At 34.9% G+C, this 16331-nt stretch overlaps 1 protein-coding gene across 7 annotated transcripts in view; it reads left to right on the forward strand.

Moving 5' to 3' along the window:
- The window catches only part of ZNF385D (zinc finger protein 385D), a 394027-nt gene that overhangs the window by 78225 nt on the left and 299471 nt on the right, over positions 1–16331 (forward strand). For 6 of the 7 annotated variants that reach the window (XM_042816871.1, XM_042816868.1, XM_042816869.1 and 3 more), the window contains one exon: positions 13498–13785. In XM_042816871.1, coding sequence (XP_042672805.1) covers positions 13503–13785 — 283 coding nt within the window. In that variant the 5' untranslated portion in view covers positions 13498–13502. Of the gene's footprint in view, positions 1–13497; positions 13786–16331 lie in introns of those variants that run through there. The other variant, XM_042816874.1, reaches the window with a different exon arrangement.

Genomic DNA, 16331 nt, shown 5'->3' on the forward strand with positions numbered 1-16331 from the left:
TTGATAGTGTTGTTAATACTAGGAAGAAGGTTGTTTGGAGGTAGTGTTGTCTTGGTTTTTGATAGATGGTATTGATGTAATTGGAAGCTGAGTTTAATGTACAATGGAAATGACTGAGAGTAGGTCAGGGAATGATTCATCTACAAACCCATCTGCTTTTAGCTGTGTGCCTAGGGCAGAACACTACATGGTGAGTGAGGGGTGAGCGGTGGGTAAGTATATGGGCATAGCACATTGCTAGTCCTTTTACGTGGCTCATCACCTCTTTGTTCCTGCAGTACTTTGACTTCCCTAATGCTAGCATTACTGTCCTTTTCATTAGGACTACCTGAGCTGAAATAAATTGTGTTCTTAATCTGTGCCTATGAAGGCTGCTCATTTTTTTTATACTTTTTCTACACTTGCACGGAAAGGGTACAGTAGCCCTCAGCTAGGTTCAGGGACAGGTTTTAAGAATCTAGGATATGGACAAGTGCATTCAGAGCAGGTGCTAAGATACGTTCTTTGATTTAACCCCATAGGGAAAACAGGGAGACAGAGTAGAAGAAATAAATAGATGAGGGAAAAGGATGGCTACAAAATTTTGGACCATATTTCTCATGGAAAAATGCTTCCTGTCAAGTACCTATACTCTCTATTACCCATCTATAACTAATTGTTCAGTTGTGCAATACATCTTGGGAGGCGTTTAATGTATATCTGCAAAATACAACAATTTGTCCCACACTGTTTTGGTCACAGTCCTCAGCTGTTCTGGAGAATGGTACATGTTCAAAGAACTTGAATATTAGCTAATAAATTGATTAAACTAAAGAATAAAGCAATCTTCCAGCAATGTTTAGAACACAGTATAATACCAATAAATGGATTCCGTACTCTTTAATGGAGTTAGAAGAGATACTGTAGTGTTGTCTGATAGATATACTTGAATAAAGTGTCTCAATCTAATTACTTCACATTTATGATGACAAAGTTTTATGTCACAAAATGGTCAAATATAATATTTTTAAAGATTCATGTAAATACTGAGATGAATTTGCATGTTTTCTTTATGTAATGATGTAATGAAGCTTTAACGATAAAATGGTTTATCTAGTCGTTATATAGTGATTGCTTTAAAAGAAGTTGGAGAAATGCCCATGTTAGATGGACCAAATAAATAAGTAGCTTTTAGTAGTTACAGATTGTGTTTTTTTTTTTTTTTTCAGTTCTCAATTTAGGCAATATCTTGAAAATTTTATTCCTTCCTAAGAAAAAAAAAAAAAAAAGCAGAAATGTTATACTATATTATTAGAACTTGATAAATAGCCTGAAATAATTTCCAGTAGATCATAGATATAGGTATTGCACTGAATAATAGTGGTCATAGAATTATTTTGCAATTTTTTTTCTGAATTTCTTTTCAGACAGGAGTTTTCACCTGTTGCTTAGGTTCTCTATCTAGAATGTAATTCATAAAATTAGGACATTAACCTCTACCAAAGCTTTTCTAGATTTATTGTTCTTCCTGAATATAAATCACTAGATTGGAATGATCGTGTTGTGAGATACTCATGATATTGTGCTCTAATTAATTTCCAAGTGATAGAAAACGGACTAGTCTTCTAACGTTTTCCCTAAGCTCCAAACAAAATACTGTTAAACTTCTATCCAGGCTGCTGTCTGCTTTCTTTTACTTCATATATTGCCAGTAAGACACTTCTGCGTATGGTAGGTTTGCTTTCAGAAAATCCACTGACCTTCTGATGTCTCTTCTCATGGCTGATGGTTGACAGTATGAAGAGTATTAGCTGATTTGTCTCCCACCCTAAACCCGTGACAGTGTTGAACTTGTTGATGATGTGGGCAGGTTATTTTGCTGCATAAGTGCACATTGTACATGTTATCTGGAATATGAATATTTAATGTTGTATGGGCTAAAGAACAAAGAGGCTTTCACTCTTCTTTCTCAGAATATTTCAGATGATGTGAGACAAGCTGGAAGACTGTTGTTATATTGCTTACACAAAGAAAGTTTGGAAGAATTTCCAGTGGTTTTGACCCAAAATAATTTTCCTCAAATGACCTGTCTCAAGTTGTTGGAGGAGATAATTTGATATTTTTACTTTGACATAAAGGCACAAATAAGGTCAAATATTGTCCAACAAGTTTATTACAAGTTCTAAGCAGTTAAGGAATTTGAGGAAAATGGGGGAGTTAGCAGTAGAACAGAGAGGAATTCTAGTGAATTGTAGAGTGAGGGTAGTCACCACCGTGAATCCAGTGGCATCCCATTGGTCATCAGGGAGCTGCAGGTTAGACAGCAACATTTCATTGATCCCCATGGCTGCAGTTCAGTGGGGGAACTCTACCTCTGAACGCTTGGGGTTTTTATCCTCTTCACATGCTTACATACTGTTTTGGTTGTCAGGGGCAATGGCATGTCTGCAGTCATGTGATTGCCATGTAGCAGTCTCTCGGGTGTGCATACTGTTTCCATAGTGGTCATCATCTGCTTTGAGATTCCCCCTTCCAGGCCCCCCCAGCTGTGTTGCAAGAGGAAAACCAAACCCTCTCATTGCCTATTCCTGGGTGAAGAATTTGAAACTGACAGGCAGCTTTTTTTTTTTTTCTTTAATGAATGAAGGTAACTGCAAAAGGCTTGATACAGTAAGAAATAACCAGTTTGAAGGACCACTGCCTTAGTTTAAATGTGAATTCTCATTGCAATAGAAGTTTCAGAATTTGCTGAAGCAGCAGGAGAGCAGTAATGTGAAATGAGGTTCAGTCAATGAAGAGCGATAAGCATAGTGATCAATAATCAAGTAATTTGTGAGCAGCAGCTGATGGCACTGAGTGAGTATTGGTTCCAGATGTGTACTGTAGGAGAAATACATGTTGAAGTGGATAACACTGCTATATTGCAAGGTAAGCCATTCACATTTGCTTCCCAACAGTGAGTGTTAATTACAAATGACATTACTGGGTCTGATTTAAATAATAACAAGTAAAATAATGATGATTTTATCTAACTGAGGGAGATGAGAGAGAGGATGGGGTAGTCTCTTATGTGCGGTGGCTTAGGGGAAGGTCACATTTTAGTTTTCTTTTTTTTTTTTTGTCATTGCTTATGTTCACTGTTTACTTTTCTTGCACTTCTGTGACAAGCAATATAAAATATAACAGATTTCAAATGGACTGACACTAAACTGAGCTACATACAAATGAATATGAATACCGAAATGTATTTTTTGTCTTAGCTGTTCATAACTTTGCACAACTTTTTTTTTTTTTTTTTTTTTTTTTTAGGAAAGAAACCAATTTTACAATATCAAAAATTACAGTAGAAATAGTCACACCTTATGTCAAATTATTTTTTTTTCATTCTTGCCCTATGTGCTTTTTCAGGAAACAAAAAAACCCAGTTGATTTGTCAGAAATCAGTTAAATTATTAGTAAATATATTACAACCTTGAGTCATACAGTTAAAACTGAAGTTTTAACTACTATAATCTGCCTGCTTTTTCATTATTTAATATTTCCCTTTTCTGATGCGAACGCAGACCTTCAAATCTTTTGTCATGTAAGTTCTTACTCATGTAGGTAATCTCAAGAAAATTCCCTGAGACTGTTACTGTGAATAGTTTAGTAGTACAGATCTAAATTAATAAAAGAGAACTCATTTCTGTTCTTCTTAAGTACAGGTATGTCAAACACTAAATGTGCTTTAAGTGTTCTTTAACCCATGCTGTAAAAGGCACAATAAATTTTGAAAGTGACACATTCTATAATGCATAGCAAGAGCAGCAGAAATTATGAGGACTGCTGAGATGCTGAAATCACTGTATGAATTCCTAATTGGATGGAAAGCAGTTATCTGATTTGGCTTTTCTGCAAGCATTTTTATGCTACTGTTCCACTGCCTTCAGGTACCCTGGCTTGCACCTATACAGAAATATGTTTATCTTGCTGTTTTTTAATGAAACAAGCACCATATTGCGAAGTTCAAAGTTATTGGCTAAGGGTCATTGATATTTAGCACTTCTCTTAAAAAGCTCATTTAAATTGAAATCTTATGTGTATATCCAGAAAGATGCAATTTTTTAGATGATGACTTTAATTGGAGAAGATAATTTTTAAATTAAACACTGTAAGATATTGAGATAATGAATATTTTGTGAAGACTTCTAATCTTTCATCGTAAAATGATGTTTGAGTATGAGTTAATTCTAGGAATTTCATATGTATTTTATCCTGTAGTCTTAAATGATCTCCAATGGAAAAGAATATTTTATTGCAAATTTGAACTACTATTAGGAAAAAAAAAGAAATAGTTGAGTGAGTCCTAGGGATTTTATAAACTTGTCCTGAGACTTAATAGAATTTATAAACTGCTTCATCTGAATCAGCACGGCTGAAGGAAGAAACTTTGTAATTCTTACAAAGCTTTAAATTTTGCCATGCATGACTTCTCAGAAGTTTTCAACTACCTCAGCACTCCTAGACAGGTCAAGAGAGATTGCAGATGGCCAGCAGTGCTAGACGAGATGGAAGTATTTTACAAACTCAGCAGTAGTAGCTTTTGCAAATCACAGTGGCTAAGCAAAGTGCTCAGGCTTACCATGAGCAGCAGTTCTGGGTCTGTTGTGAGCATCTGCTGCTGCGGATTGCAATAAGAGATATATTGCTGTCAAGGACTCCCAGAGAAGGCTGGAAAGCATAATCTCTCCTATTTTCTATCTGTATGTGGTTATGCCCATACTACTCATTATTTGTTCTAAGAAATGTCTTTTAGGAAAAAATGTATTTTCCAATTGTTGTGGAGGTGTTTTGAAGGTATGCACTGATGCCTTTTAATTATTAGCATTTCATAATATGAAAAGTGAAAATGTTTTTAAAAACTACATCCTGAACCTGGAAAATAGGAAATATTTTACACATCTATTTAGCAATAGTAAGGCACCTGTTCAATAAGTTCCTGCACTTCTCCGGTAATATTCTACATTTTTAAAAATGCAGAATACCTTGTATAATCAGAAATATTATACAGGACTTTTACAAGTAATTCCCCAGCTGCATATCTGAAGCCCTGAGCTGGCCTTGTGTGTTTGTAATGGAAGACTACAGCTGCTTCTGTAGAGCACTCTGTTAGGGAAATATAAAAAGGCCAAATGTTCCATTTTATCTTAAGACACATCAAAGGTAGTCTAGTTTGCTAGATGTTTATCTCTGTCCCTAGCATTGATGAAGATCTTGAGGTAGAAATGTAATTGACAGGAAGGAACATTATACTAGTCAAGAATACTTTAAAGAGGACATTAGTTTTCAAGATACTATGAAGAGAATGTGCTTTTTAGGGTATAGCCTATATTTTATACTTCTCAACCAAATTGTACAGAATCTGCCCAAAAAAACCAAATCTTGTGAATAGATATTCTGTCCTTTTTGCCGTGGATGCTATACTAAATGCATCCTTTTTGCTAAAGATAATGCAGTCCAAAGACAGAAGGATAAGATAAATTACTGTAATTTCCAGTTGCACTTGCAAAAGCATTTGCTAACCTTTCTAAACAAAGCAGATGTTCACCTTGATATGTTTGCATAGCTTGGAAAATAATCGAATCTCCATTAAACTCAACTTTAAATGGCCCAGTGAGTGTAGTGAGGCTGTAAAAATTAAAATAATAACAATAATAAAAGTCCTTGCATTTATAAATGCTACTAGAGCATTTATAATGCTTTATAACATACAGATAATCTGGAAAAAGGACTACTTTTATGAAAGTATAAATGATAATCTTCAAATATAAGCCCAAACTTATCATTCATTAAGGCTGCTATTTGTATAAGTCCCCTTCCTGAGAGACAAAATTTACCATATTTTGTTGGATCTAGAGATTAAAGTCTAATTGATTGAAGTATTAAAAGTTCTGTCTTGCTCTTCTCTGGTTCTTTTTGTTTTAAAGGCCTTTTGCTTATAATGCATCCACAAAAATACCACTAAAAGAAGAGTACAACAAAAAAGCTGGGACGTAGACTTCTAACTTCTATAGACTGGCTGTTTGTATTTGGGGTAAACATTTAGATTTCCTAGGTTGTAAGAAGGTCTGAGAGTTCTAACCATAGCAACAGAAATGTGGCAATTTTGAGAAGTTATCCTGCTAAATAAATAAATGAATCTTTACTTCTGTATTGATTTGTTTTTTATAAGCAAGCCATGAACTTCTGACATTGCTCTTAAAGTGAGTTGCTCATCAGCAGTATGTATACTCTCTTACTGCTGAGATAAGAATATTTGACTTGGCATTTAGGTACTAGAAAAATTAAATAACTTTTAAGTGGCATATAATATTTATTACAGTACATAGTCCATCCATGTATCCTGTATGATTTCACAGCAGGAAATTTATCCAGCAGGACTGAAAGAAGTTATTTTACTGTGAAATTAAAAATAATCCCAGTACCTACAAAATCTCTGTGGTTCAGTAGACGAAGATTTGTTGTACATCCTTCAACTTTTACATCTGTCTCTGGACATTGCTGAATGATCTAACTTGTGTTGTTCAGATTTGATAATCTGAAAAACTGACACTTTTCCCCTTGAAATCTAACATCTGTACATACTACCAATCTTATTAGAAATAATGACAAAACTAACTTTTAGTCCAGTAAAGACAGTTTGAGTTGCAATTGGAGCCTTCTCTCCTTTCTTTTGGATCCTGGTCAGCTTAGAGTTATGTTGACAGGAGTTGGAGACTGCAGGTGGAATTTCCAAATGTAGGAATCCAGAATATGGGAAAAAGTACCCATAGCATAACAACAGCAGGTTTTCTTGGTGGGCAGAGGCCCTTGTAACTTTCCTAGATGTGCATTTTGCTATATGAGTTTCTGCCTTCTGCATAAAATCTGAGCATGAAATCCCACTGTTGGAAAGGGAGATGAGGCAATGCTTGCAGCTTGTTTTACCTGCTTGGGAGGAGACTCCCAGTACTGCCTGGGTTCCAGCTGCATCACTGGGCCAGTCTTTATTTGTCCTCATTTTAGACAGAAGTCTTTTTCGGAAATGATCATTGTGGAAACAAAGGCTTGAGTAAAAACCAAATGAGAAAGTTTAATGGCTTGACTCTGGGTATAGAGATGTAAGTAAGTCACCACAGTAGCACTTCTCAGCTTTTTAGGAGCTGATGTTTGCAAATTAATTACTTGGCCTTCAAGTAGTTCCAAACCATCCAAAGTCCTCCATTATGTTAGCACAGGCTTAAGAAATAGATATGTATTACTAGCTAATTGAATAACATATGGTGTTGATTAGTGCTTAGCTCTTTTTATAGAACTCGATTAAAAAAATGACTGCAGTATATTTTGAGGCTATGAGAGGTCTGTTGGTTGTTTCTGGCACGAGGGAACTGCTGAACCAAGAAATGAAGTTTTTTTTCTGATTAGTTCATATATGAGTTCCTTTTGGAACTCATAGTGCACATGACTGTGACCGGAGATAGGCTGCAGCTGGTTAATTTGCTGCAGTATTGAAATGCAGCCTTTCCTGAAAGATTTAAGTGCTCTGCCGACAAAACAGAACAAAAGCCTAGGCTTTCATTTTCTGCGCTGTTGCTCAAGATACTTCAGGTGGATAAAAATCTGCTCTTCCAGGTTCCAGTTTTCAGATGCATTTCTTGAGAGGAGTCCCATGACATAGACATTGAAGTGTAAAGCCCTCCAAGCCTAAAATAAACTGTCTTCTTCCATCTCATCTTCCCTTCTTGCTATAGGTAATGAACACACAGGTGAAAACAGCTTTTATTTCTTTTACTGATGCAGTTCTTACCCAAGTGATTCTTTTCATCTTGAACTTTGCAAAAATCATCTGAGATGATGATGATTTTATTCTTCACATGGATCACTGAAGTCATATAACAATGGTAGTGATTGGATTTGGAGGAGCAGAGTGCATAAGGAGAAATAACAAATGGAAAAAACAAGGTTTTTCTCTCCATGATGTTTTTTCTTAAAAAAAAAAATTCTTAAGCTGCCTCCTGTACTTTATTTTGTGTGAACTTTTTAAAGAGGAAATTTGGTGAGTAGTGGCTTCAATTGTGATGAAGATGGTAAGAGACAGAGAGTAATGAGAAATATTAACTTCTGTCCCAAGTTCTATTACTGATACATAGTTTAGCTTTTTGGTGTATGACCCAACAAAGTCCTCCTCCTTTTTTAGAAGGTGGTGCTTTTTCTTGCAGTCTTAAAACTCTTACAGGAATATTTACCAATAGTGAAAGATTTCTTAATGCATGTTTTCCACGTTTTCACATCATCTCTTGTTGTATTGTATACTACTGGAATTTAGTGTTCGTCTGAAAGACTCTCAAAACAAAGGAGATCCTGAAAAATCAACTATTTTAGAAAAGCCTTTCCAGTCTTAATGAGTTTCCATTTCCCAGCAGCTCTTCCACTGAAATGACGTTCATTCATCCATCCGGAGAAAACAGATGAGTCCTGCAGCATATTCTGAAGGTTACTTGGGTCATTTGGGAGGGAGCTGTGTTTCAAATGGGCTGTGCTTTCACCATGAGTGCTCTTTCACCATTTTCTCATTGTTTGTCCTTTTATGTTCAAAACTGCCACTGCAGAGGCATGTAATATGATATAGACCATGACCTAAATCACCCTGGGTCCTAAAAACCAGGAGCAGATGCAGATCTGATCTGAATCAGATAACTGCAGTGTCAGGAGTGCATCATTCAGTGATAGTAGAGGTGAAAGAAGCAAAAGCTTTTTTTTATTTTCCTATTCCTGAGCCTTTTGCCAGGCTGTAGGTTTATGTGTAGGCAGTATGTTCATTTCAAGCTTCTCCCAGTAATAAACATCCAGGGTAAATTTAAGCATTTTTGTTTAGTGAGTTTAATCTAGAAGTTGCAAAAACTAGTTAATTACTACTGGCCTCTTGGTACAGGAATCTCAGGCACCCAGTGCGGCAGGGATTTTTGAGTAACAGTTGGGAGTGCAGCTTATGGATCCAGATTTGTTAAGTGCCCTATCACATGTATTGACTCATTGCATGGATGAGTGTTTTAAGATCTGGAAGTTAGATTTGAAACTATTTGACACAGATGCGACCCTGCTACCATGACTGCCATCAAACAGTAGCACCCCATTCTCCGAGAGATCTTGGGTCACATCTGTGATGTTTGAAAAGATGTGAAGATTCCAGTTGTTACTGCAGATATGAGGTGATCTGTAGTGAGCTGGTGACATTGGCTAGATTATCCACGTTTTCTTATTACCTGTGGAACTTCAGACCCTTTAAAAATCTGAGAAGGCTATATTGGCAGCTTCTGGGAATAAACCAGGGAGAGATTTTTTTTTTTTAGAATTTATCATGTCATTATTCAGTGGCAAGTGGTCAGTGTTGAGTAAAACTGCTTTACCTGCATAGCAGTCTCCTAGTAACATTCTTGCTCTGGGATCCATATTTCATGTTGGTCCCTTAATAGTCAAATACATTGGGTTCATTTACGTACATAGTCATAGTGACAAAGTGGTTCAGAAAATAAACAATCATTTTTTAAAACAAGTGGGTAAAGTTTTCCTTCTGTATCCTTGAGTAGAAAGTGTGATTTTTGTATTACAGTTAAGAAGGTAAAGATAGCTTCATGGGAAGGCTATAATTTCTAATCCTTTACATGTAAGTACACTCTGGAAATCTCCAGACAGTAGCTATCTTAGTGAAGCTAGTAAACGTCACACAATGTAGTTGTGCTGGTTTTCCACAAGGGACAGTTTTCTACTTCACAAAGCTATAATGTCATGCAAAGTTCATTTTACTGGTAAGCATCATTGAGCCAAAATTGAGTTCAGAACTCTGGGGAAAATAAATCTAAGCATTTATCTGCAGTACTATTTAAATTGGCTTGAAATTTTGAGTTCTTGGTTATCTTGCTCATTCATGTCTTGTTTGCTCTTGTCTGTTGTAGGGCTCCTAAAGGTTGAGAAGTTAGCCTTATCAGTGGGGGGAGGGTGGGAAATCTTAGCTGCAAAACTGATGAGTATTTATGTAATATGTAACCATTGCAGTCAAGAGAAACATAATGGCAGGAAATGTTTTTTTTTTTTTTTTTTTTTTTTTTCAAAATTTTTGTCTTTGTGAGTATTTTGCTCAAAACCATTTGTGATCAATCAGTACAGTAAATACTGCTATGTTATGCTGGTTTATAGCATCAGTTCAAGAGGCTTTCAAAAGCATACAATATTTCTCCTTAGTATTTCTGAAGATCCTGATTGCCTAATTGTTGCCTAGGCTGCAGTTAGAAATTTTTTCATTCTTCCACCATACTGAAGAGAAATGGCAATAGTCAAAAAGTATGTTACACCTGTAATGCCATCATGGATTTTAATGAATACGCACATCAAATGGTAGATGCTGGACTCATTTATTTCAAAGGTGTAATCTCTTATTTCAGTATGCCTACTGTGTATTTTGTAGTGTGTTTTTCTTTTTCTTCTTCTTCTTCTTTTTTTTTTTTTTTTTTTTTCCTGGAAGGAAATCAGAATTGATGACAGAAAATGTTCTTTAATAAAAAATAAAGGTTTTCTGATCAGGCTGTGTGTACTGAAATATTAAGTTCAAAAGTTAAAAAGAATTAAGTTAAAAAGTGCTAATAAGACTTACTAGGCTGCTTATCTGTTAGTCTTTCAAAAGGAATTACATGTGTATGTACAGCGTACGGCGTTTGTTTAACTTAGTAGATTATATTTACTTTGAAGTTTACATCTTGCTTAGAATATCTTTTTTACTGTAGTAATCTCAATCCTATATGATTAGCACTATAGGACTAGAAATACATTGAAATTTTAAATTCATACTGCTCTCTAGTGGGGAATACTTTCAATGCAAAAAGATGTATATTAATGCACAGAATGTATATAAACTAGGATGCCTGGAAAGTTTTTTAGAATAATTCATTAGAAGTAGTGCTATCATTAATATTTTAATCCTTGCAATGCTTTCATTAAAGATTGAATTTCTTAATTTATTTTTTTGTGGATGAATTATTGACTCTTTCTGGAGTGAACAAAATCCCCAGAAGGCATGGATGTTGATGGGATGTTGATGTATTGTTGCTACTTTCTCAGAAGTAGGATACTTTTCCTACTAGGAGAAACATGCTGTAGATCTGCTACAGAATTATCTTGGCTTTTCTCCTAAGCTTCCCCAGTTGCATAACTTCTTATGGGTGACTGAGGTTATAAAAATTACTGTAATTACTGTTAACATAATAACTTTGGTTTAATAACTACTTCCACGTTGTTTTTCTCTTGAATTTTGCTTTAGAATGAACTGTTTAGTCTGCTTTCTGTTGTTTTATACAGCTAAAATTCTCAATAATAAAGTTGGCTATGATTAAAAGCAGAAATAATAATGCTAATTGAAATGCTTTCAATTTGCAGCTGATGCAGACCTCTTCTCAGTGCCCAGTCTGTACTTTTTATTACTCTAGTGTTAAGTGAAAATGATTCTAGTTAGTTCAAAAGAACATGATATTAATTCATTAGTAATAAAATCAGAAAACTTGTTTTTATATCAGTATGTTTTCAGATTTGTATCTGTAGATAGGTTTGCCTCTACTGTTTGATTCCGATTCTGTAAATGTGTTTTAATTTATCAGAGAATAGCAAAAGTTTTGAGTTACTATTAATCACGTGAAAATTCCAACATATGAATCTCTCTCAAGAATGATTTGCACTGTTCTTAAACAATTGGATCTAAATCTGAGGGCTTGTTTAAACTTATTTTTAGATGCTGAACCTTATCTGGAGCTGAGATTAAAGAAATCTGTAGCCCATTTCTTGTGAAAGGATCTTTATTATCTCTAAATTATTTGTCAGTTAGAGACCATTGTGTTGTATTTAAGTTTGCATCATTTTTTTTTTTTTTTTTTCATGCAAAATACATATTAGATTATTTGGCTAGATCTTCATTTATTCATTAAGTCTGAGAGAACAAAGTAGTTTAAATATTTATATGCTATATAAAGATCTCATCAAGATGCTAAGTTGTTATAGCACATGGTAATCCTTGAATAGTAAATCAGTTTTTCAGAGCACAGTGCACTTCTGTGCAGTTTCTGCTCACCTTCAATCATGGAAGCTCATGTTTATGTTGACCTCACTTGAAGTTCTGCAGATGGGATTTTCGTCTCACCTTTGTACTAGTTTCAATTTGGTACTTACTGAATCTAAATTCTTCAATTTATCCTTAGCTTGCAGTTAAGATAAGAAAGAAATATAGCATGTTTATTATTTATCTTCAGATGTTTTTGAAGTAGTCAAGTTATACTGTTATTAGAGTTTGTTTTGAGATCATTCAAAGGAAGTGGAGCGAGAATGCTCAGAACTTGCTAAATACGTAAGCTAATTAATAAATTCAAGAGTTAAATCTGTGCAATTAGCTAACTAAAATGTAGGGATTTTATTTTTTCTTCTACTAATTAAACACATCAAAATATAAAAACATAGGAAGCAGAAACTGTATCTCCCCCACCCTGTTTAGCAAATTAGGCAAATTAAAAAATGTCTTGCATTTCTAAGTGCTATCAATAAAAAAAAAAAAAAAAAAAAAAAAAAATTACAGTATTTGAATGTAGAAGCGTACGTAATGAATATAACCATAGGTTGTCAGCCTCACAGCATTTAACTGTCCATATTTGTTGTTTATATTTTAAAAAATCAAAGTATTATGCTTCTTGACGTAGTTGTAGATAGAGGCATAAACTCTTTCTGCTATAATAACTCTTGTGTTTCTATGGTAGCAGCTGTGTACCCACTCCACTATTCATTCACTCAACGTCCTGGAGAGGACAGAGAAAGTAAGATGGAAAAATCTTGAAGGTTGACAGAAAGATAGGGAGATCATACTACTGATCATCTACTGTCAGTAATATGCCTGATACTGTTACAGAAAATAGACTTGGTGAAAATTAATTTAATTTATTCATGATTAAACCAGAGTAGCATAGTGAGAAATGAGGATGAGGAACGTTAAAATAGCTTTTCCCTTCCTCATCTTTTCCCACATGTTCAGTCCTTCATTCTCACCTCCTCAAAGCCTCCCCACGGCAATGGAGGGAGAAGGAAAATGAGGGTTGTGGTCAGTTAGTTATTAGAACTTTGTCTTTGTTGCTACTTGCTCCTCAGACTCTCTTCCTGATATAATGTGAGGTCTCTCCCATAAAGTCTTTAGAGTGATGCATTGTGCATACTTCCAGTATGTTGCAACTGTCCAAGCATTGCTCTGACATGGCTCCATATTACACGTTCATTTGAGTAGCTCTGAAGTTTCTCAAGTTACATAGCAGAACTATGAAACATAAACAAAAAGTAAAATAAATAAGCAGAAATTTAATATTAAACCAGAAAAAAAAAGTTTTTGGACTTTTACAAATTTGCAAATGTAGAAATACTTTTTTACATTAGTTTGCATTACTTATTAATAATTATTTCAATTATGCTCTTCCTCCCCAGAAAACATGAAGAAACCCTGGAGCCCTGACTTACTGGCTTCTAATCACTCGTACAATTTGGCTTTTGCATCCATCCCAGATGTCCCAGGCAGGGATAGTGAGAAAGAATTAGCAACTGATAGCACTGAAGAAAAGAAGGAGAGAGAAAAGAAGCAGACCAATTTCACTTTGTGCAATGTTTGTAATATTCAGCTGAACTCTGCTGCTCAGGCACAAATCCACTACAATGGTAAATCCCATCAGAAGAGGTTGAAACAGCTCAGCAATGGAAATCTCAAAAGTGATAATGGTAAGCATTAACCTCTGTATATCTTTGGCCTATGTAAGCTGTGTATATTCGTCCTTTTTTAAATTTTTTTTTTTATATGAGGCATGTGAACAGTTACATATACTCCTTGTAACACTGGCTATTTGGGAACTGTTGAGTCATGGCCTGAACCACTGATTGACCACCTGAGGCAAGCCCTGAGTCAGCCATGGGAGCACAGGTGAAGGTGATTCAGCTGTGTGTTGGAAGGGATGGAGCCTGGCTGCACCTCTCCTACGCCCCATTTAAGGGCTGACTGCCACTAGGGAAGGATCTCTTTCTGGAGATTCTTCCTTTGTGGAATCTTTCCTGCAAACCTAGATTTTTGGATACAGGTGAGCATTCCTTGTCTGTTTTGTATCTTTACTTATTTTCACCACGATAGTCTTTTCAGCTGTAACATTAACTGTAACACTGGCTTTGTTCTTGCAAACACCAAATAGGAAATATCCTTGACTTCATTATTTTTTCAGTGGTGCATACCTTTCTTTTTCAGTTCTTAGAGCAGGTAGAAATAGATCAGGTGCAAGAAAGCTGATGAACTTGGACACAAAGGGCTGAGCCTTAAATATTAAATCTTTAGTAATAAAAATATACCTTAAATATATAGTTTAAAGATATATCATACATATCTTTTTTTTTTCATTTTTAAAAACAGGGTTAAAACCAAGTACTCAGAACTACTTTTAGAGAATGGATTTAGTTGTACCCTTGTGACCTTGTACTATAGATAACCTTGCCTCCATGTGTGTAACACTGTTAAAAAGAAACTTATTATTGTTGATTTGAGATAACAGCTATGTTAACAACGTATAAGTATAAACCTTTCTTTTATTTAACCAAATCCTTTAATATTAATGTAAAGACTGACAGTGACTTCTGAGTACTTGGGATTATCACTAATGTGAATGTATGGCAAATAGCTAATCAATATACTCTCTGGTTTGTTCTAAGTATTTTGATTCTAGATTTTGTGTATGTGGTAATGTTGTATCAGATTCTTTGTCATTCTGTTTGCATTTTGATGATTTCATCTGTCATATTCCATATTTCACTGTTTACTAGAAAAGATACTCTCGGAAGGGGTGTGTTTGATTTTAATTAAAAGCAGTTGCCAAATTAACTGTGAGGAAAAACAAAACAAACAAAAAACTAAAAATTACACAAAACAAATATATTCTCAAAGTTGTTTAATTTTGTCTTTCGGTTTTCACTCCATACCTACCATGAGTCTGTTTAAGCCATGTCTACCATAAATCTGCTTAAATATCATAGTTAAAGTCAAAGGGAAATGGAACAAAACTTGTTTTATTTGAATCTATTTTGTTGATGGCTTTGGGAAAAGTATTTTGTAGTGTGTGGTATGTTTTCCATCATCAGAGTGAGGTTTTATGCCTCAAAGAAAATCATTTGTTTGAGTCTTTATGTACAGAAGTAGATCAGATCACTTGGCTTCTGACAAGAAAGGAGAAGATTTAATATTAAGTATCGTTCCCAATTTCTAACTTGTAGTGCTTACCTTTGCTGAAGTATGGGTAGTTTTGCACAGTCATGGTATGTGTTCTTATGTGCCATGTCATAGAAATTAGAGCCTTAGTAGGATGTACTTAGGACTTACAGACCTTTTCCTCAGATCTGCACACACATTCACTTTGTGCAGCAATTTTTTTTCTTGCTCATTTGCAGTAGCATATCCTTAGCAGTGATCCTTAGATAGGACTTAAGAAGTATTTTAAATTTTCTGTGCTTTGTCCTGACTTTAAGAATATGAGTTTGTTGAGAATAGTACCGGTACACTGCCGAAATACATTGCATGTGGATGCTTTGCTTTGAGAAAGATATTGCTTGCTTCCTCAAAACAAATCAATACAACAAAACTGAACAAACAAAAAAGCTAGGACACTGAACAAAATACATAATTTTGTATTTAAGTGACAGGACTACAGAGTCCTGTCACATAAGTATGTTTATGTTCATAGTTCAAGCTTAGAAGGAATACCACTATCATTAATAGGAGCTGTGCAAGTGAATAAGAAAGATTGATTTCCTAGATGCTTAAAGGTAAAATATGGTTATCCACAAATGTGTTTTTTTCTAAAACCAAATAAACAGTCTAGTGTTATTACTATCTTCAGGTAAGGTAAAATTATATTATCTTTGTTACTCGCACAGAAATTGTGGTAACGATAAACTATTGTTTTTCTGCAATTCATTTTTCTCCTTTATTCCGTGGCGTTGAAAGAACTAGCAACTAAGTAATACTGAAATTAGTGTCAAAGGGTTTCAATAATGAGACAACACTTCTATTTAGGGAATATCAAAGCAGTAGCCTAGGAGTGTGTTTCTTATTTCCTTCTTAGAAAGTGTCCCTAACTCGTGCAGGGCTGCGTGTGCTTGAAAGAAGAACACAATTGACATTTTCAAAGTCTTTTTCAAACACAATTTTGTTTCTAAGTGCAGTTATTTGTGGGTGGTTATCCAAAATCTGGCAAACCTTTGAGTATTGCCAAAACTAGCACTGTACTGAG

Source organism: Centrocercus urophasianus, unplaced genomic scaffold (genome assembly GCF_019232065.1).
Source record: "Centrocercus urophasianus isolate 14NV4802_14NV808 unplaced genomic scaffold, USGS_Curo_1.0 seq_16, whole genome shotgun sequence".
Taxonomy (NCBI): Eukaryota; Metazoa; Chordata; class Aves; order Galliformes; family Phasianidae; genus Centrocercus; species Centrocercus urophasianus.